Source organism: Myxine glutinosa, unplaced genomic scaffold (assembly GCF_964187855.1).
Source record: "Myxine glutinosa unplaced genomic scaffold, kmMyxGlut1.1 SCAFFOLD_2472, whole genome shotgun sequence".
NCBI classification, from domain to species: domain Eukaryota; kingdom Metazoa; phylum Chordata; class Myxini; order Myxiniformes; family Myxinidae; genus Myxine; species Myxine glutinosa.
Genome location: NW_027618566.1, coordinates 25,001 through 48,003, shown reverse-complemented (window position 1 = coordinate 48,003; position 23,003 = coordinate 25,001). Strand labels below are relative to the sequence as shown.

Genomic DNA, 23,003 nt, shown 5'->3' with positions numbered 1-23,003 from the left:
TCAAAACACTCCACTGGCTCTCAGGAACACCGAGGATTAGGTTTTGTAATTTTGCTGATAGCTTTTAAAGGCAGGTATTATAAACTGCTTCCTCCCTGCATTTGTGACCTAATCACAGAAAGCTGTGATCAAATAACCGCAATTTCATGATAGTTCCTCGCGTGACGATGAAGACTTCTGGCAAGAAATCATTCTTGAATTAAGCTCAACTGTGGAACTCGTTTCCTTTATGCGCACCGCCACCTCATCTATGACCGTTAAGATTTCATTTACAGACAGTTGTTGTTTTTTTGTTACCTCCGCTACCGAAGGTGGATGGAGGTTATGTTTTCACCCCTGTCTGTCTGTGAACAAGATGTCTCAAAAAGTTGTGGACAAAATTTGGCAGAGGGGTAGTGTATGTGACACAGACGAAATGATTAGATGTTGGTGAAGATTCGGATTCGGCTCGTATAATTTTTTAAGTGATTCTTCACCATTGGGAGATATAGGGCCAAAAACTATACATAGCAGGATATCTCAAAAGGTTGTGGACGGATTTAGACAAAACCTGGTGTAGAGGTTGTGTGTCTGACAAGGAAGAAATGTTTGAATTTTGGTGAAGATCTGAATATGAATTCGGATACGATAATTATTTAATTTTTAAGCGATTCTTCACCATTGGGAGATATAGGGCCAAAAACGATACATAGCAGGATATCTCAAACGGTTGTGGACAGATTTAGACAAAACTTGGTGGAGAGGTTGTGTGTCTGACAAGGAAGAAATGTTTGAATTTTGGTGAAGATCTGAATATGAATTCGGATACGAGAATTATTTAATTTTTAAGCGATTCTTCACCATTGGGAGATATAGGGCCAAAAACTATATATAGCAGGATATCTCAAAAGGTTGTGGACGGATTTAGACAAAACTTGGTGGAGAGGTTGTGTGTCTGACAAGGGAGAAATGTTTCAATTTTGGTGAAGATCTGAATATGAATTCGGATACGATAATTATTTAATTTTTAAGTGATTCTTCACCATTGGGAGATATAGGGCCAAAAACTATACATAGCAGGATATCTCAAAAGGTTGTGGACAGATTTAGACAAAACTTGGTGGAGAGGTTGTGTGTCTGACAAGGGAGAAATGTTTCAATTTTGGTGAAGATCTGAATATGAATTCGGATACGAGGATTATTTAATCTTTAAGTGATTCTTCACCATTGGGAGATATAGGGCCAAAAACTATACATAGCAGGATATCTCAAAAGGTTGTGGACGGATTTAGACAAAACTTGGTGGAGAGGTTGTGTGTCTAACAAGGGAGAAATGTTTCAATTTTGGTGAAGATCTGAATATGAATTCGGATACGAGGATTATTTAATCTTTAAGTGATTCTTCACCATTGGGAGATATAGGGCCAAAAACTATACATAGCAGGATATCTCAAACGGTTGTGGACAGATTTAGACAAAACTTGGTGGAGAGGTTGTGTGTCTGACAAGGGAGAAATGTTTCAATTTTGGTGAAGATCTGAATATGGATTCGGATACGATAATTATTTAATTGTTAAGCGATTCTTCACCATTGAGAGATCAGATGAAAAGCGATTATATAACATGATATTTTAAAAAGTTATGGACGAGTTATGACTAAACTTGGTGGACGAGTTGGTTTGGTGACGAGAACAAGCCGATTCGATTTTGGTTCAGGTCCGAATCCAGATCCGGCATATCAGTGGATACAAAACATAAACTGTTCACCAGGTGGAGGTTCTAGTTTTTCTTTAAATTATTCTCTTTACCTAGAGGAGAATATTACCTAGAGGTGCACACAAACACCTCTAAGCTGTTTAGCCTGGGTTTGAATCCCGAGCCAGCTATAACCTGTCGTCCTGGTGTTTCACAGGCACGGTGATTCATCAATGTCTGTACCGTCCTTCGGATGGACATTAAACTGGACGTCCGTCTGCTTGCACTGAGGGATGTTAAAGATCTGTGTCCTTCGCAAAGATAGGTGAGCTATAGCAAGTACCCTGAACAAATTTCTGCCTCAACTACTCAGTCGAACATCACACCTGGCCAGGTGGTTCATGAAAGATTGGGCCAAAAACCTCCCCCGATGAAACCCACAAGAACATGGGAATAATTGTGGCCATTAAAGAAAGAAGAAGATAAAAAAATGCTGAAATAAAACATCGATTTATTGTCTGATTGTCATTTGTAAAATTATTATCATTCTCAAAATAATTATCTGCATTATTTATTAATTATTATTATTATGTACAGTATTTCTAACGTACTTATTACTTCTCAGAAGCCTTGTTTTGGCTTAAAGGTTAAGGTGGCTGGCCTGAGATCTCAGTTTCCTGAGTTCAATCCCCTGTCATGGCGTTGAATTAACACCAGGTGGGTTGACTCAACCTGTCATCCTTCCGAGGTCGGCAATATCAGCTTACTCGGATGAATGAGCCAGTCGAGTATTCTGCGTCCGAGTGGCCACCTGCCCACGATTGTGCCCAATAGAGTGGCCACCTGCCCAGGATTGTGCCCAATAGAGTGGCCACCTGCCCAGGATTGTGCCCAATAGTGGCCACCTGCCCAAGATTGTGCCCAATAAAGTGGCCACCTGCCCAGGATTGTGCCCAATAGAGTGGCCACCTGCCCAGGATTGTGCCCAATAGAGTGGCCACCTGCCCAAGATTGTGCCCAATAAAGTGGCCACCTGCCCAGGATTGTGCCCAATAGAGTGGCCACCTGCCCACGATTGTGCCCAATAGAGTGGCCACATGCCCAGGATTGTGCCCAATAGAGTGGCCACATGCCCAGGATTGTGCCCAATAGAGTGGCCACCTGCCCAGGATTGTGCCCAATAGAGTGGCCACCTGCCCAGGATTGTGCCCAATAGAGTGGCCACCTGCCCAGGATTGTGCCCAATAGAGTGGCCACCTGCCCACGATTGTGCCCAATAGAGTGGCCACCCGCCCAGGATTGTGCCCAATAGAGTGGCCACCTGCCCAGGATTGTGCCCAATAGAGTGGCCACCCGCCCAGGATTGTGCCCAATAGCCAAGAAACACCTTCGGCAGCTCCAAGTGTCTGAAGATGCAAAATGAGTGTTCTTCTTCTTCTATTACCCCTTAATTCTGTGTTTAAGATATAATGTTAATATTATCAGCCTTGAACGTATGGAATTCCTCGGACACTGAAGGTTGAATGGTCTCGATCTCGAATTGAAATGCAAAGTTTTGAAACTGTTTTCGTTGCAACTTTTCGAGAAACAAATGGCTGTGCTTGCACTTGGTCTTTAAAAACTTATCACGAATAATTCCCTCGATCCTCAGGAAGTTCCAAACGCGTTTGATTCCACTTTTATTGCAGCGGAGCGAATGGATCATTTGGTGACCGCGCAGCATTTGCTGATAGAGAGGTTGAAGGAGGAATGCAATTTTCTCGCCACCTTGCTGGAAGCCATTTCTGGAAGAGCCCGGTAAGGCATCGGAAGCAATATTGGTTAATGCTGTTTTTTGCAGCAATTCTGAAGCAAGACGTCGTAAGATGCAATCGCGCAGGGAATGGCCCTGGCAACTTGATATGCATCTCAAAACGGATGATGCAGGCTGTTTAGCAATATTTAACGCTTAATGGTGTCTCTAGCCAAAATTTCCGCTGCTCTCGTACTGTTAGCTGCGCTTGACTTTTGATAGAAATGGCGCGGGAGTGACACTGTTCTGATGCCATCAATACGATGCAGAAAAGTCCGAGGATAATTTCCTCGAGAAACACGGTGTGAATATTGATGCGAAGCAGCTTGTGATTTCGACACGATAGGACTGAGCTCTTTACTCCTTTTATTTATTTTGTAGGCTCTTAAAGTTGTTCGGTGGATGTGTAGGTTCGGTGGTTCGGGTTAGGGTTAGGGTAAAGGTTGTTGGGTTAGGGTAAAGGTTGTTAGGGTTAGGGTTAAGGTTGTTAGGGTTAGGGTTAAGGTTGTTAGGGTTAGGGTTAAGGCTGTTAGGGTTAGGGTTAAGGTTGTTAGGGTTAGGGTTAAGGCTGTTAGGGTTAGGGTTAAGTTTGTTAGGGTTCTGGTTAGGGTTAAGGTTGTTAGGGTTAGGGTTAGGGTTAAGGTTGTTAGGGTTAAGGTTGTTAGGGTTAGGGTCGTGGAGTATCGTTGAGAGAGAGGAAGACAAATGATGAATTGCGAAAGATGATGGGAATAGAGCCTGTGATTGATGCTGTGAAGAGGAACAGGTTGAGATGGTTTGGTCATGTGTTGAGGAAGGATGAAAGTGACTGGTTGAGAAGAGTGATGGAAATGAATGTAGAAGGAAGTAGAGGACGGGGAAGACCGAGAAAGACTTGGCTAAAGATGGTGGAAGAAGAAATGCGGGCAAGGGGGTTAACAAGGGGAGATGCAGAAAATAGGGCAAAATGGAGAAGATTGTCATGGGGCCCGCAAGGCTAACCCCCGCTCCAGCAGGGAAAATGGCCTTAAAATGCATGTTGTTGTTGTTGCTCTTAAAGTGGCTCGTACCCCATGTTGAATTTAAGAGTGTCTGCATTTGTCATGCCATCCGGCACTTCTTCCACCCCTCCCAAACTTCACCCCGTGACAGATGGGAGCACGAAGAAGCACTTCAGAAAACGGCTCAGGCGTGGGACGAGGCGACGCGAGCCAAGAAGAGTGCCAACGAATTGTCGGCCCAATGTCTGCAGCGTGCCCAGCTCGACGAGGGTGCACGACGACGGTGAGGGAACGGGCAGCCGTGAAGGAAGCTCCTGGCATTCCATAATAAGGTTTACTGGAGCAATGGAAATATGCATTTGACCAGTTACTTTGGAGAATTTTTATTGTGCTTTAGGTATTGTTATGGGAACTGACAGCGGCTGAAAATACGCCACTGCGATGGCAATGCCAAGGGTGATTAATGAGGCAACTTGGTCGAACTGGAGAGAAAGAGAGAATGTTGTCGAGGCGGTTGACGAAGATTCTAGTTGCAAAGAACGGTGTGGCAGTGTCGACTAAGGAAGCACGCTTGAGATGGCCTGGCCACTGGAGGACGGTGGCCAAAGTCTATCTGTAAATGGAATGGGGGGCATGGGAGAGAGAAAGCAGTTCGTGCATGAGAAGATTGATGGAGTTTGTAGAAGACTTTCGCAACGCTCATCACCTTCGGGTGCAGAATTGAGCATCTTGCTGATTGAGAAATATTGTGGAGGACTTCTTCTTCGTTTGTATGCAGCACGAGGTTGCAGAGTAGCATTATTGGCTGAGGCGTGACTGTGCCACTGATGCATTTCCCTCTGCTGATTGGAGGACACCATGCGTAGGACACCATGGGAAAGGCTGGCGTTGGCTTAACGGTTAACGTGGCTGGCTTGAGATCTTGGGGTCCTGAGTTTGAGCCCGTCTTTCCGATGAATTAACAACAGGTGGGCTGACGTCCTTTCGAGGTCGACAAAATGAGTACCAGCTGACTGGTAATGGGGGGGGGGGGGGGCATTGCATCAGCGGCACAGCTGCGCCCCCAAAAATGATGCAGCCAAGAAGTGCCAGGCTGCACATGAACAACCACCACCACCACCATAGACATTTTCACAAACACCAACTAATGCCGGTAGACAGGAAGCCTGTTTAACATCTACCTGAGGGATGACAGACGCATTGCGTACCTTCAGGCCATCCTGCCAGCCCTGTGGAGGAATACTGAAAGGTGTTTTAACTTGTCTCATCCTTCTCTTGTTGCATATATCTGCACATATCTGATAAAAACATCACCTCTTATGTTTATGCACAATTTTCCTTGTTTAAAAAAAGAGAAATAACCCTCCTTCTTTCATCTCCGTCATGTTTAATCAGGCTGCATCCACAATGATCGGGGGTGTTCGATAGCAGAGATCAACATGTCGAGTGCTCAACTGAACTATCTGGTTTCTAGTTTCAACTTTTGATTCCCTGCAGGTCTGGATCTCAATACAACCGTTCTCTGGTGGCAGTGCCAGCGGTGGTAGATGCGTCGTACAGCATGGTGTCACCATTCAGCAAGGTTGTTATATCTGCTTCCCAGAATTCAATGGGGATGTTAAAGAAATATTCACAAGGACTCTTTAGCAAGGGTAGCTGTCTGGGAAAATGGGAAGCATCCTGTATTTTCTCAGTCATATTGCGGATTACCTCGCCGCATGAGGGACCCTTAGACGTGCCTACGCACATCTTGCGGATGCCAGACAGCACCTCGCTACATCATCCGCTCGCCTCACTGCATCTGTCCTATAATTAAAGCCTCAGTGGTCGTTTCACCAAAATTGACTTTGGCATTTTGAGCTTTGAAAGAGGTTTTTTGAGTATGTCACAGGCGGTGCGCATTTCTCCGTTTACCTGTGCACCGACCTGGGTATTTCCAGATGCCAGAAAGCTGCAGCATGATGTACGATGTGCAACGGTCGATGTTCTTCGGTACCCTCGTGACTCTCCTGTAGGTACATTCTGTAGACGCTAAAATCACCTGTTCTCCTTAAAAGCTCCTGGCTTAGGTGTGCTCACTGAACAACGCACTGGTGGCTACTGTTGTTTTTTTTAGCTAAAAGAAGAACAGGTGAATGTTGTTGATAAAATGAAAGGTACAGTCATGTGAAAAAGTAAGTACACCCCGTGTAAAGTTTTGACTTTTTAAACATATTTCAACATACAGCTATTTGATCTTCATTTCAACTATATTGATAGATAAAGGTGATATAATATAACAAATATCATGAAACATTTACATTTTGTAGTCCATTGTATAATTTAAATAAACATAAATGCAAATTTCGCATGTGGAAAAAGTAAGTACACCCTGACATTTATCACTACTTCAAATACCTAAAACTAGAATCAGGTGCACCAGCTCAGGTGCAAATGCTTAGAACATCATTGGAGAGGATCTTGGAGGAACCTGTCTTATTTAAAACTCAGACATTTAGTTTGGTTTACTCTTTGTTGTTGAAGTGTGTGACATCACCATGCCTAGATCAAAAGAGCTCTCTGAGGCCTTCAGAAAGAAGGTTATAGATGCCTACGAGTCTGGGAAGGGATTTAAAAAGATCTCCAAACGATTTGAAATCAATCATTCGACTGTCTGGAAGATCATCTACAAGTGGAGAAGATTCCAACCAACTGCCAACTTGTTCAGGCCAGGCCGCCCCAGCAAGTTCAGCCCGAGAGCAGACCACCAGATGCCGAAATAAGTCTCTAAGAACCCCAGAATGTCATCATGGGACCTACAGGTAGCTCTTGCCACTGTTGATGTCAAAGTGCACGAGTCTACCATTAGAAAAAGGCTGCACAAATTTGATCTACATGGGAGGTGTGCCAGGAGGAAACCTTTGCTGTCCAGAAAGAACATCAGGGCAAGACTAAAGTTTGCCAATGAACACCTTGGCAAAGACCAGCACTTCTGGAACAATATGCTCTGGACAGATGAGTCAAAGGTAGAGCTATTTGGCCACAGTACCAGAAGACATGTTTGGCAAAAACCAAAGACAGCATTTGACCACAAGAACCTGATACCAAATGTAAAGCATGGTGGTGGAAATATTATGGTTTGGCGCAGCTTTGCTGCATCAGGGCCTGGGCAGCTCACCATCATAGAATCTACTATGAATTCTTCATTGTACCAGAGGGTGCTTGAGGATAATGTGAGGCCATCTGTCGGAAAGTTGAAGCTCAACCGAAGGTGGACCTTGCAACATGACAATGACCCTAAACATACCAATAAATCCACCAAGGAATGGCTGAAAAGAAAGAAATGGAGGGTTCTGGAATGGCCAAGTCAAAGCCCGGATCTAAATCCCATCGAGATGTTGTGGGGGGATTTGAAACAAGCTGTGCATGCAAGAATCCCCTCAAGCATCGCACAGCTGAAAGAATTCTGCATGGAGGAGTGGGCAAAAATTTCTCCCAGTCGATGTCAGAGACTGGTAGACAGTTATAAGAAACGCCTACTTGAGGTTGTTTCTGCCAAAGGGGGCAATACCACCTATTGGAGCCAAGGGTGTACTTACTTTTTCCACATGCGAAATTTGCATTTATGTTTATTTAAATTATACAATGGACTACAAAATGTAAATGTTTCATGATGTTTGTTATATTATATCACCTTTATCTATCAATATTGTTGAAATGAATATCAAAGAGCTGTATGTTGAAATATGTTGAAAAAGTCAAGACTTTACATGAGGTGTACTTACTTTTTCACGTGACTGTATGCCTGTGGAATCCTGTCACTTAAACGCAGGGACATCCCGCTTTAGATCGCATGCTGTTTAACCTTGTGATACAGGCGTCAAAAATCCTACACAAACGCAGCCATTGGGCCTCGGAGGCCCCACAAATTTATTTGTGTAATGTTTTTAAAAAATTTTATAGATTGTTTTTCTTTCATATCCTTTTTCAATCCAAGTCGATGCTCATGGATGTGTATTTGCTCAGAAAATGTGAATCATTGATCCTATTAGTTGGAAGAATCCCATACAAGTAATGAATCCTTTTTCTTTTCTTTTTTGCAAAAAATTCTTTTTGTTCTTGGTTTTTCAACTTTTTTTTCTCTAAAAGGTTGAGGCTCATGGAGGAGTATTTGCTCAAAAAATATGATTCACTAATCCTTTTATTTAGATTGTATATGTCCACAACTGTCAAAAATCCTACACCTATGCAGCCATTGGGCCTCCTCGGAGGCCCCACAAAATGTATTCGTGTAAAGTTTTTTTATTTTCATATTTTTGTCACTGAATTATTTGTAACCAAGTTATAGGAGCATATAATGAGGCTCATATCAAGAAAATAATGATATAACATAGTTATGCAACAACATTTATGCGGGGCCTTAAAGGCCCCAGGCCTGCATTCGTGTCGGATTTTCGGGTTATAAGTGAAGAATGAAGATTTTTTTCCCATGAGCCTGAATAAAATGTTTTATTTATGTCACTGAATTTTGTGTAACAACATGAAAGTTGGTGAAATTGAGGCTCATTCCAAAAAAAATTGTACAGCATAGTTTTTGCAACAAAAAAAAAACCTTGTGGGCCTCCGAGGCCCAATCACTGCATCGAAGGGTTAACTTCGGCACACTGTTGATGTCCCTGTGTTTGACTGTGCCGTGTAACCTGGATCAGTGCGCTACCTTCGTTGAAAGGACGTGTTATCTGCTGGTGTTTTGCCAACGTGGTTGGGGTAAGATGAAGCAAGCCAGTACATATGACCTTGGCAGAAATCCTCTGCAGAGCGACTCGACCACTCTCATCTATATAAAGAATCCGCTTCTCACGTCCGTCCGTCTGTCACGTGAAATATCGCGAGATTCCGCCATCTCGCGAGATTGTAGGTTAAGCAACGTTGTTTCGTCTTTATTTAATTTTAACGTTGTGTCGATGCATCACGAAGAAGATAATTAATTTAGGATCATTTGATAACACAATTGGGCTATTCACAATCACTTGAGAGTGTCAATTGCACATAATTTCTGCAGCACATATCTCGTGATATTGTGAATGGGGATCTGAAGGTAGTTTGGATAATTGTTCTCACGAGACATATCTCGCTGCAACCAAGATTGTGAATGGGGTGAAAAGACAGATCGAGAAGGTGGGAAGGTGTTATATAAGAGTAGGCGAAGTTGGTAATGGCATGTTATTAAAGTTGTTGGTAGGGGAAAGAGAGTTAAATGTTCCACCATTTTTATGAGGTAATGAAAAAATAATATGCAATGATGTAAGAATTTTATCTCCAACACGAGCCTCGATCTTGTATACAAAAAAATAAAATGAAGAATGTTCTCCTGCTTTGAAGAATGGAAAGAAAGTGGAATGGGAGGACAGAGTTGGGTAGGAGTCGGCAGAGATATGACAGAGAGTTGGGTGGGAGGGGCAGAGATATGACAGAGAGTTGGGTGGGAGGGGCAGAGATGTGACAGAGGGTTGGGTGGGAGGGGCAGAGATGTGACAGAAGGTTGGATGGGAGGGGTAGAGATGTGACAGAGAGTTGGGTGGGAGGGGCAGAGATGTGACAGAGAGTTGGGAGAGGGAGGGGGCAGAGATATGACAGAGAGTTGGGTGGGAGGGGTAGAGATGTGACAGAGAGTTGGGAGAGGGAGGGGGCAGAGATATGACAGAGAGTTGGGTGGGAGGGGTAGAGATGTGACAAAGAGTTGGGTAGGAGGGGTAGAGATGTGACAGAGAGTTGGGTAGGAGGGGGCAGAGATATGACAGAGAGTTGGGAGAGGGAGGGGGCAGAGATGTGACAGAGAGTTGGGTGGGAGGGGTAGAGATGTGACAGAGTTGGGTGGGAGGGGCAGATATGTGACAGAGAGTTGGGTGGGAGGGGCAGAGATGTGACAGAGGGTTGGGTGGGAGGGGTAGAGATGTGACAGAGAGTTGGGTGTGGGAGGGGCACATGTATGACAGAGAGTTTGGAGAGGGAGGTTCAGCCTTTAAGGGGTGTGAGGTATTGAGGACGTTGGGTGGGTCGGGGGTTTGAAGTCACATTCTACATTATGTGGAATTTCTGTGGGTTACCTGGTCATATCTCATCGTTTAATTTAAACCTGAGGTCTATTCATACTCATATCATTTCAACGTACAGGTGTGGTGTACAAAGCCTTCATCCAAAGTGTCGTGGAGTTCGGATGTCTTTTGTGAGCTTGTGCTGCCGGATGTCACCCTGCAACTCTGGAAGCGGTGTCATCCAAGGCCATGACTTTAATTGGTGTATTGAACAGGAGACTGGAATGCAAGGCCCGGCCCTCTCCCACCACAGACATGTCAATGGCCGAGCAGTTTTTATCGCCTCGTGTCTGGTCTCGCCTCATCTGTCCTCTCAGCTATTTGTCCCTCATGAATTCCGACCAGGCCGCACTTGCTCTGCTAGCAACACAAACCTTGTTATCCACCCCCAAATCCAGGCCAGCTTCCCACTTCCACTATTTTCTTCCCCACTGTTCTCTGTACTGTGGAATTGTCTCCCTGAGTTTTTCCAATCATCTTCTCTCCACTCTCATTTGAAGTGGTGAGCCATCGCCATCTCATTTTATCCGCGATATTCCCGATTTCTGTTTCTAATCCCATGTCCACCCAAACCTCTCCACATCTACCCTGGTTTGTCCGCCTTTCCTGTCTCATTTACACATTCCTAATATGCTGCGTAGACTCAGTTCCCTTGTCCTGGGTGCATGTCCTTACTTGTGCTGTCGGTGTCTGGTCCTTCTCACATTTCTCCATCCTCCCTTGTATGCCAGCGACCTCTACTCCATCGCTGCATCATCGTTACCCCTTCAATCTTTCAACTCTTCTCTGAGCCTCGACCTCTGTTTAAAACAGATAAATGAAAAGACGTTGCGGTCAAGTTTTTGGCCGTTCAGAAAATTGGGTCGACCTCCGCTATCTAAACTGCGTCACAGCATTCTTCCTATTAATTGATGTTTGCCTGCATTTTCTGTGGTGAAATCCTCCCCACGAGAGTTTCACTTGAACCCGCTTTTACATGGAAGGATCCTGCCTGACAAAGACTTTAATCCGGGCTGGATGTACCGAGCACCGGCCTGGCAATAAAGCTCGTGATAAGATGATTTGCTGCTGGGTGAGCGTCAGACACCTGGGATGAGCAGGAGGACGATTGCGCACAGCTGGCTGGGACGTGCGAGGCAGCCATGTGCAGCCCCGCGCCGCTCCGCGGGCTGTGCGGTTCCCCGAGAAGCCTTTCTTTACACTGCGAGGCTCGTAGTCAGTCTCTGGTCCCGAGAGGACTCGGATTGCAGCATGCTCCACCCCCCGCTCACCAGCCGGAATGGCATAGCCCTATACCTATACGGATCCGTCCAGCATGCTCCGCCCCCCTCTCAACAGCCGGAATGGCATAGCCCTATACGGATCCGTCCAGCATGCTCTGCCCCCCTCTCAACAGCCGGAATGGCATGGCCCTGTGCGGATCCGTCCAGCATGCTCCACCCCCCTCTCACCAGCCGGAATGGCATGGCTCTGTGCGGACTGCGGATCCGTTCAGCATGCTCTGCCCCCCTCTCAACAGCCGGAATGGCATGGCCCTGTGCGGATCCGTCCAGCATGCTCCACCCCCCTCTCACCAGCCGGAATGGCATGGCCCTGTGCGGATCCGTCCAGCATGCTCTGCCCCCCTCTCACCAGCCGGAATGGCATGGCTCTGTGCGGATCCGTCCAGCATGCTCTGCCCCCCTCTCACCAGCCGTAATGGCATGGCTCTGTGCGGACTGCGGATCCGTTCAGCATGCTCCACCCCCCTCTCACCAGCCGGAATGGCATGGCCCTGTGCGGATCCGTCCAGCATGCTCCACCCCCCTCTCAACAGCCGGAATGGCATAGCCCTATACGGATCCGTCCAGCATGCTCTGCCCCCCTCTCACCAGCCGGAATGGCATGGCTCTGTGCGGATCCGTCCAGCATGCTCTGCCCCCCTCTCACCAGCCGGAATGGCATGGCTCTGTGCGGACTGCGGATCCGTTCAGCATGCTCCACCCCCCTCTCACCAGCCGGAATGGCATGGCCCTGTGCGGATCCGTCCAGCATGCTCCACCCCCCTCTCACCAGCCGGAATGGCATGGCCCTGTGCGGATCCGTCCAGCATGCTCTGCCCCCCTCTCACCAGCCGGAATGGCATGGCTCTGTGCGGATCCGTCCAGCATGCTCCACCCCCCTCTCACCAGCCGGAATGGCATGACTCTGTGCGGATCCGTTCAGCATGCTCCACCCCCCTCTCACCAGCCGGAATGGCATGGCTCTGTGCGGATCCGTTCAGCATGCTCCACCCCCCTCTCACCAGCCGGAATGGCATGGCCCTGTACGGACCCGTCCAGCATGCTCCACCCCCCTCTCAACAGCCGGAATGGCATAGCCCTATACGGATCCGTCCAGCATGCTCTGCCCCCCTCTCACCAGCCGGAATGGCATGGCTCTGTGCGGATCCGTTCAGCATGCTCCACCCCCCTCTCACCAGCCGGAATGGCATGGCTCTGTGCGGATCCGTTCAGCATGCTCCACCCCCCTCTCACCAGCCGGAATGGCATGGCCCTGTGCGGACCCGTCCAGCATGCTCCACCCCCCTCTCACCAGCCGGAATGGCATGGCTCTGTGCGGATCCGTTCAGCATGCTCCACCCCCCTCTCACCAGCCGGAATGGCATGGCCCTGTGCGGACCCGTCCAGCATGCTCCATGTCTTGTTCGTGCTTACGTTGTACTATTACATGTAGTTTGGAGTCGTCGCCGGCCATGGAAAAACGCAATCCTTTAGCAACTGAGGCAGCGTGCTTTGTTCGACTTCGTATTCGGTTTGATTTCCGACGACACGTGTCCCCTCTCAAACTCACGTTGTGCTGTTGTGCCAGCAGAGGGCGCCGCGTCGTGCGATGTGCTTCCGAGTGGGCGTCGACGTCGAGCCTCGTGTCCGATTTGCAGCGACGTGGTAAACGTAAATAACATCGTCTCACCGTGGAGCTTTGATCCGTGCAGACGCCAAAATATGTCAACGGAACTTGTGATCTTGAGTATGGTGTGCGTCGTCAATCAGAAGCCGCGTAAACATGTTGAACAAATGTCTAGGTTGGAATTGACATGGCGCGTACATGGTGAGGGATGTTGGCTGCGAAAAGGCCTTTTCGGTTCCCTGTAAGCGCATTTCCGGGGCCATCCTTGAACTTCGTGGTGAAAAATGCGGATTTATTTTTACTTTTGAGAACGTGACTTGGGCATGCAGTGGTCGGACTTGGGCGTGCAGTGGTAGGACTTGGGCATGCAGTGGTAGGACTTGGGCGTGCAGTGGTAGGACTTGGGCGTGCAGTGGTAGGACTTGGGCGTGCAGTGGTAGGACTTGGGCGTGCAGTGGTAGGACTTGGGCATGCAGTGGTAGGACCTGGGCGTGCAGTGGTAGGACTTGGGCGTGCAGTGGTAGGACTTGGGCGTGTAGTGGTAGGACTTGGGCATGCAGTGGTAGGACTTGGGCGTGCAGTGGTAGGACTTGGGCGTGCAGTGGTAGGACTTTGGCGTGCAGTGGTAGGACTTTGGCGTGCAGTGGTAGGACTTTGGCGTGCAGTGGTAGGACTTGGGCGTGCAGTGGTAGGACTTGGGCGTGCAGTGGTAGGACTTGGGCGTGCAGTGGTAGGACTTGGGCGTGCAGTGGTAGGACTTGGGCGTGCAGTGGTAGGACTTGGGCGTGCAGTGGTAGGACTTGGGCGTGCAGTGGTGGGACTTGGGCGTGCAGTGGTGGGACTTGGGCGTGCAGTGGTAGGACTTGGGCGTGCAGTGGTAGGACTTGGGCGTGCAGTGGTCGGACTTGGGCGTTCAGTGGTCGGACTTGGGCATGCAGTGGTAGGACTTGGGCATGCAGTGGTAGGACTTGGGCATGCAGTGGTCGGACTTGGGCATGCAGTGGTAGGACTTGGGCATGCAGTGGTAGGACTTGGGCATGCAGTGGTCGGACTTGGGCATGCAGTGGTAGGACTTGGGCATGCAGTGGTAGGACTTGGGCATGCAGTGGTAGGACTTGGGCATGCAGTGGTAGGACTTGGGCATGCAGTGGTCGGACTTGGGCATGCAGTGGTAGGACTTGGGCATGCAGTGGTAGGACTTGGGCATGCAGTGGTCGGACTTGGGCATGCAGTGGTCGGACTTGGGCGTGCAATGGTAGGACTTTGGCGTGCAGTGGTAGGACTTGGGCGTGCAGTGGTAGGACTTGGGCGTGCAGTGGTAGGACTTGGGCGTGCAGTGGTAGGACTTGGGCGTGCAGTGGTAGGACTTGGGCGTGCAGTGGTAGGACTTGGACGTGCAGTGGTAGGACTTGGGCATGCAGTGGTATGACTTGGGCATGCAGTGGTAGGACTTGGGCATGCAGTGGTCGGACTTGGGCATGCATTGGTAGGACTTAGGCATGCAGTGGTAGGACTTGGGCATGCAGTGGTAGGACTTGGGCATGCAGTGGTAGGACTTGGGCATGCAGTGGTAGGACTTGGGCATGCAGTGGTCGGACTTGGGCATGCATTGGTAGGACTTAGGCATGCAGTGGTCGGACTTGGGCATGCAGTGGTAGGACTTGGGCATGCAGTGGTAGGACTTGGGCATGCAGTGGTAGGACTTGGGCATGCAGTGGTAGGACTTGGGCATGCAGTGGTAGGACTTGGGCATGCAGTGGTAGGACTTGGGCATGCAGTGGTCGGACTTGGGCATGCAGTGGTAGGACCTGGGCATGCAGTGGTAGGACTTCCGCCATGATGGAGCTTCAGGTCGTTGTGCAAATATGAACCAGAGTAGGAAATGAAGGATCGAGTCCTCGCATCTTTCAAACGTGACCTTTTAATGTTGCCATCACATTTGACACAGTATCTCATCTTCATCTTGCAATGTTTCGAGGTTGTTATATGTATGTATATAGTATCTATAGAAAGTCTACACCCACTTTCAATTTTTCACCTTTTGTTTCCTTATAACCTGGAATTAAAATGCATTAAATCAGACTTTTTTCACCTTTATTTACACATCGTAACCCAGAACTTCCAAATGAAAAACAAATCCTACAAATTTCAGAAAATTAATTTAAAATACAAAACTAGAATATCTTGGCTCGATAAGTGTCCACAACCCTCATCTTACTATAATTCACCAAATGTCTGTCCGTCCATCCGTTCCCAGGTACCGCAAAAACGGCTGAACGAATCGCAACGATATTTTGGGTGGGTAATCCTGGGATCCCCTGGAGTAAAATAGGCTATATTGTTTTTCCAATTTCAGCTTTGGTCTCCAGCATTTTCAGGTTTGGACTCCCGCCTAACGTTATTTTCCCGGGTACCGCAAAAACGGCTGCACCGATCGCAACGACACACTTCCATGCCCATGGGATTCCCACGGGTGCCCCCCCCCCCTTTATAATAGCAATTGTAAATTAGCTCAGGTGTAACCAATCACCTTCAAAACCACACACCAAGTTAATTGGCCTCCACCTGTGTTAAATTGGAGTGATTCGGATTATTTCAGAATAAAATCAGCTGATCCTATAGGTTTCCTCTACTGGGTAGTGCATTTCACAACAAAGCCTCGACCATGAGCACCAAGGAGCTTTCAAAAGACCTCTGGGATAAAGTTGTGGAAAGGCACAGATCAGGGGATGAGTATAAAAATATTTCAAAGGCCTTGAATATCCCTTGGAGCACAGTCAAGACAATCATTAAGAAGTGTAGGACGTATGGTACCACCAAGACACTGCCTAGATCAGGTCGTTCCTCCAAACTAGATGACCAAGCAAAGAGGATACTGATCAGAGAGGCCACCAAGAGGTCAATGGCAACTTTGAAAAAGCTACAGGCCTTTTTGGCAAAGACTGGTCACTGTGTGCGTGTGACAACAATATCCCAAGCACTCCACAAGTCTGGCCGATATGGCAAGGTAGCAAAGGTGCCTCCACCAAATATTATCTCAGGGGAGTGGAAACTTATCCAAACAAGATATGCCAGTTTTGTATTTTTATTTAATTTTCTGAAATTTGTGGGATTTGTTTTTCGCTTGCAAGTTGTGGGTTACGATGTGTAAATACAGGTGGAAAAAGTCTGATTTCATGCAATTTAATTCCAGGAAAAAAGGCAACAAAAGGTGAAATTTTTGATAGGGGGTGTAGACTTTCTATAGACACTATATACATACATACGTGTGTGTGTGTGTGTGTCCAACACTGGGATGACAGTTTCTTGCTGGATCGGGATTCTAACCCACGCTCGACGAGGTGATTGTGTGTACCTTGAAGACATCCTATCCCGATCGCACATAACCCGAGGCCACGTATTGTTTTATGGAAATGTGATGACCCCGAACAGGGATGTTCTTTCACTGGTGTCGGATTTCAGACCTCTTGCTGCCGGAGGTCTTGCCACGTGCACCCACAGGTTCATGCAGCCCCGTACATCTGGCCGGGTGGCGAATGCCCTTTAACAGCACCTCCTGTGCGCGGCCCTCCGGTCCGCTGGCAACAGCGCCTCCTAATAAGGGTGGCACCACGGGCATCGTCGCCAGCCAGTCTGGATGCCCGAGGCGTTGCCAGCTCTCAGCTGGAAATGTTGCAACGACATTGCATCTCGCACCCCCACCCTCCCCGTGCCTCTTTTACCCCGCATGTCCTCCGGCCTATCCCCGGCGCGCCCGTTGCCAAAATAAACTTGTATACAGAAACCCGAAGCTCGCCGCCGCACAGACGAGCTTTCACGTGGTGTGCCCAGACTTTGGGACTCCTTTGTGCGTCGTGCCTCGGGTGATTGACCCATTGGGCTCGTGCGGGGCTCCCCCCTGCCCACCGCACGCCACGTGATCGGCCGAAAGAAGCCAGGAACATGACCACGCTCGCCTCTTAAAATACAACAACTGAACCCCATTTATTATATCCTTTTCTTGCAAAGGAACTATTGCTTTGGGTCGATTGGCATGTAAATGCCCACTAGGACCACCACCTAAAAGGAGCGGTGTGCATTGCTCTCACCAGCTGACATTAACACTTACCCTGGACACTGCCAGCCATCGGTGAGGGCCATTTTGTGCACGTTTGCTGATGATGAGCCACCTCTGCTTGTTGAACAGCTCCATGCCACCAGGTGGTGTGTGATGTGCTCCTCTGCTTGTTGAACAGCTCCATGCCACCAGGTGGTGTGTGATGGGCTCCTCTGCTTGTTGAACAGCTCCATGCCACCAGGTGGTGTGTGATGTCCTCCTCTGCTTGCTGAACAGCTCTATGCCACCAGGTGGTGTGTGATGAGCTCCTCTGCTTGTTGAACACCTCCATGCCACCAGGTGGTGTGTGATGTGCTCCTCTGCTTGTTGAACAGCTCTATGCCACCAGGTGGTGTGTGATGGGCTCCTCTGCTTGTTGAACAGCTCCATGCCACCAGGTGGTGTGTGATGTCCTCCTCTGCTTGCTGAACAGCTCTATGCCACCAGGTGGTGTGTGATGAGCTCCTCTGCTTGTTGAACACCTCCATGCCACCAGGTGGTGTGTGATGTGCCACCTCTGCTTGTTGAACAGCTCCATGCCACCAGGTGGTGTGTGATGGGCTCCTCTGCTTGTTGAACAGCTCCATGCCACCAGGTGGTGTGTGATGTGCTCCTCTGCTTGTTGAACAACTCCATGCCACCAGGTGGTGTGTGATGTGCCACCTCTGCTTGTTGAACAGCTCCATGCCACCAGGTGGTGTGTGATGGGCTCCTCTGCTTGTTGAACAGCTCCATGCCACCAGGTGGTGTGTGATGTGCTCCTCTGCTTGGTGAACATGTCCATGCCAACAGGTGGTGTGTGATGTGCCACCTCTGCTTGTTGAACAGCTCCATGCCACCAGGTGGTGTGTGATGTGCTCCTCTGCTTGGTGAACATGTCCATGCCACCAGGTGGTGTGTGATGTGCTCCTCTGCTTGTTGAACAGCTCCATGCCACCAGGTGGTGTGTGATGTGCTCCTCTGCTTGTTGAACAGCTCCATGCCACCAGGTGGTGTGTGATGTGCTCCTCTGATTGTTGAACAGCTCCATGCCACCAGAGGGTGTGTGATGTGATGTGCCACCTCTGCTTGTTGAACAATATATGAACCTGTGTTGGCACATCCAAGATGTATGTGAACCTGTGTTGGCACATCCACGATGTACATGAACATGTGTTGGCACATCCAAGATGTATATGAACCTGTCTTGGCACATCCAAGATGCATATGAACCTGTGTTGGCACATCCAAGATGCATATGAACCTGTGTTGGCACATCCAAGATGCATATGAACCTGTCTTGGCACATCCAAGATGTATGTGAACCTGTGTTGGCACCTCCAAGATGCATATGAACCTGTCTTGGCACATCCAAGATGTATGTGAACCTGTGTTGGCACATCCAAGATGCATATGAACCTGTCTTGGCACATCCAAGATGTATGTGAACCTGTGTTGGCACATCCAAGATGTATGTGAACCTGTGTTGGCACATCCAAGATGTATGTGAACCTGTGTTGGCACATCCAAGATGTATGTGAACATGTGTTGGCACATCCAAGATGTATGTGAACCTGTATTATTGGTCCATCCTATATATTTGGCTCTTTTCCCTATTGTAGTCTGAGGTCATTGTTTTATTGGTAACAGGTAGCACTTGATGAATATTTAGTACATGGAAGGTGTGCCACACACACAGTGCAAGTTTATCACAAACTTTTTCTCTTCAAAAGCTTTTTCTTATTTAAATGGTGATCTCAGGCTAATGGTAGAGATTGTACATGTCGGGCAAAAGACAAGTCAGCGTACTTTTACATTCATTCATTCATTCATTAATAGCCGATGAAAAATCAACCCGGACGTGGGACGCCCAGCTTCACGGGGCAAGTGCTCAGATGGGACTTCCCAAGGAATGGACGCAAAGAATGTTTTTTTAGCATCTATGAGGATAATCCCGTTCACTGTTTGAGTTGTTCAATGAAGCTGATGTGACTGTTGCAATATTTGTGGGAAAGCTGGAGCCAATGGTACTCCTGGAATCCTTTATTTATTGTTTGTTTATTTATTATGGAGTATGTCTTCCTTGGCTCATGTCCCACGTGGGTTTGCACCGCTTTCATTAGCGCGTGTGCACAGACTGCGAAACGAAGCGAAACCATCACCTCCTCTATGCTGTGGGATTGTTCGGTGGAGTACGGGTGAACGCAATGAGTCCTTCCCCTTGGAGACCTGGTCGTTTCACCCTTCAATCTACCTGCTACTCTTTCTACAATACATCGAGATTCCTTCAATTCAGTGGTCCGAGACCCTGGTGCCCCTTTTGCGTTAGTGCATCGTTGTTGCTCTAACGTCCATGGCACACTGACACGACAGGCTAACATGCCACAGTTCTTTCTGTCCCTGGTATCTATTGCGTCATGTCACCATTGGGAGGGGGGAGAGGGGTAGAGAGGAGAGAGTAGGTGGAGTTGGGAGGGGAGAGGAGGTGGGAGGAGTGAAGGGAAGGGGGGAAGAGGGGAGGGGAAGAGAGTGGGTAGAGTTGGGAGGGGAGAGAGAGGTAGAGAGGAGTGAAGGGGAAGAGGGGAGGGGAGAGAGAGGGAAGGGGAAGAGAGAGGGTGGAGTTGGGAGGGGAGAGGAGGTGGGAAGAGGGGAGGGGAGAGAGAGGGGTAGAGAGGAGAGAGTGGGTGGAGTTGGGAGGGGAGAGGAGGTGGGAGGAGTGAAGGGGAAGAGGGGAGGGGAGAGAGAGGGAAGGGGAAGAGAGAGGGTGGAGTTGGGAGGAGAGAGGAGGTGGGAAGAGTGAAGGGGAAAAGGGGAGGGGAGAGGGAAGGGGAAGAGAGAGGAGAGAGAGGGTGGAGTTGGGAGGGGAGAGGAGGAGGGAGGAGTGAAGGGAAGGGGGGAAGAGGGGAGGGGAAAGAGAGGGAAGGGGGAGAGAGTGTGTGGAGTTGGGAGGGGAGAGGAGAGCGGGGTAGAGAGGAGAGAGTGGGTGGAGTTGGGAGGGGAGAGGAGAGAGGGGTAGAGAGGAGAGAGTGGGTGGAGTTGGGAGGAGTGAAGGGAAGGGGGAAAGAGGGGAGGGGAGAGGGAGGGGTAGAGAGGAGAGAGAGGGTGGAGTTGGGAGGGGAGAGGAGGTGGGAAGAGGGGAGAGAGTGGGTGGAGTTGGGAGGGGAGAGGAGGTGGGAAGAGGGGACAGAGGAGAGAGTGGGTGGAGTTGGGAGGGGAGAGCAGGTGGGAAGAGGGGAGAGAGGAGAGAGTGGGTGGAGTTGAGAGAGGGGAGGGGAAAGGAGGTGGGAGGAGTGAAAAGAAGGGGGAAAGAGGGGAGGGGGAGAGGAGGTGGGAGGAGTGAGGTTCTGTGTGTGCACCCTCCTTATCTGTGATTAACAGTCTTTTACAGACACAAAGTTGAGACTATTTCTGCCTCACTTTCCACTTGCTGCGTCTCCATCAATTGGGAGGACCCGTTCTGAGACGTAGCTTTGCGAAATGGGTTGCTCTGTTCAACATTCCCGACTGAACCCACTGGTGATGTGTGGGTTGCGTGAAACTCCCCCAATCACCATGTCCAATCCAGACACGAACCAAGCCATGTTCGTGCACCAGAAACACTAAAACGACAACTTGAAAGCATCTCAAAATACAGAGCCCAATCCGCGTCTGCTTTGTATTCCAACTAAGCTTGATGAAAATATCTGTTAAAAAGATTATACGTTTTATTCATTTGTGTTCTCCATATTCTCATAATAAAGGTTTGTTTCAAATTTGATGAGAAATAATGAAATGGTGAAAAAAAAAAAGTTATGGCCTGGACAGACACCCATAACAGAAGCGATTGCAAAACCCAGTCTCCCGCTTTGTGGTGGGACGGCCTAACAAGGATGTACGTACACCCCATTCACCCCAGTACGTACAACACCATTTCACGAGCAAGTAATAAAAAGAGCAGAGCAGACCATCGATTATGTGATTAACATTTATTGCTTAATGTTCGGGAAAATAGAAGCACTCCTCAAAACAAGCGATGAAACCGGTCTGGCGACTGAGATGGTGTGTGGCATCATACGGTGTGTAGTACTTGTGAATGCTTGGCAGCTGCAGAGGAACTCGGATAGAGTTTGAAACAGCAAAGGGCTTACCTTGTGTAGCTTATATTGGTTGCTTTATGCAGCTTCCTTTGGCTACGAGAGCATAGGGGTTAATTTATTTGAAAATCCTAGCCACCTGGCGTAATCGATTGGTTATTTCCTACAATTACGGGTGAGAGACCTGATTTTGGGTCTTGATATATACAGGTAACGGACAAAAAATGGAAACGCAAATGTAAAGTCACTTAATAGGGCGTTGGGCCACCATGTGTGGGAAGTCCGGCCTGTATGCGCCGTGGCATAAAGTCCACTAGCGTCTGGAATTCTGCAGGAGGGATGCGACACCATTCTTCCACGAGAAAGTCAATCAACTCACACCTGTTTGATGGAGGTGGAAAACGCTGTTTCAGGCATCGTTCCAGAATATCCCATAAATGTTCAATTGGGTTCAGATCTGGTGCCTGAGAAGGCCATGACATATGGATGACATCAGTGTCACATATGGATGACATCAGTGTCACATATGGATGACATCAGTGTCATGCTCATCGAACCATTGGGCGACCAACCACACGTGCTTTGTGGATGGCGGTATTGGGAGGCGGGGGGTCTCATCTTCCAGCCATGCTAGTCATAATTATAGGCAACCAGGCCTGTGCAGCAATTCTATGCCTCCGCCCCCGAAGGTGGCCGGAGGCATTGTTTTCGGGTTGTCCGTCCGTCCGTACGGGCTAAACCTCGTTGTTCTCAGCAACCACATGTCCGATTGAGACGAAACTTTCAGGGTAGGAGCGGCACCCATGTGGAATGTTTTTATGTTAATTGTGACGTCATCGGTCACCTGGTATGGCAACCATCTTGGATTAAACGCAGATAATTAAAAACATTTCTCAGAAACCGCTGAATGGAAACATTTGAAACTTGGCAGCACATTGTCAAGTACTCCCAATAGGGAACAAAAGCATGATAATGATGACATCATAGGTGAAGTGGTATACCAGCCATAAATGTTTCAGTCGAATTCCTTATCCCAAAAATCTGAAATTGCATTCACATGATCTATGACCCTTTTGTATTGAAATATTAAATTTATGACATCATAGGTCACATGGTTTGGCAGCCATATTTGATTTATCCTAAAGCCTTAAAAAAAACATCTCCCAAACCACCGAAGTGATGGACTCAAAACTTGACGTGTGTCATCGACTAGGGCATTGCGATTGAAAGTTGATCACGAAAACGTCATCGTTCACATGGTGCAGCGGCCATTATGGATTGAAGGAAAATATTAAATAATTATATCTCAGAAACTGCTTACCCTGTCAATGCAAAAGGTTGAAATGTCATCTAACACCATTGCTGCATATAGTTTGAAAATTATGATGTAAGTCATGTGGTTTGGCAGCCATCTTGGATAGAAAATATAACCTTATCTGATCAACA

The 23,003-nt window shown here is 48.2% G+C and overlaps 1 protein-coding gene across 1 annotated transcript in view; it reads left to right on the top strand.

Annotated features, from left to right (window-relative positions):
- The first annotated feature begins 1,429 nt into the window (after positions 1-1,429).
- Positions 1,430-23,003, top strand: part of LOC144889306 (serologically defined colon cancer antigen 8-like) — a 26,055-nt gene continuing 4,481 nt past the window's right edge. The window contains exons 1-3 of the mRNA XM_078769423.1: positions 1,430-1,999; positions 3,363-3,471; positions 4,598-4,729. Of these exons, the coding sequence (XP_078625549.1) occupies positions 3,371-3,471; positions 4,598-4,729 (233 nt within the window). The 5' untranslated portion in view covers positions 1,430-1,999; positions 3,363-3,370. The remainder of the gene's footprint in view (positions 2,000-3,362; positions 3,472-4,597; positions 4,730-23,003) is intronic.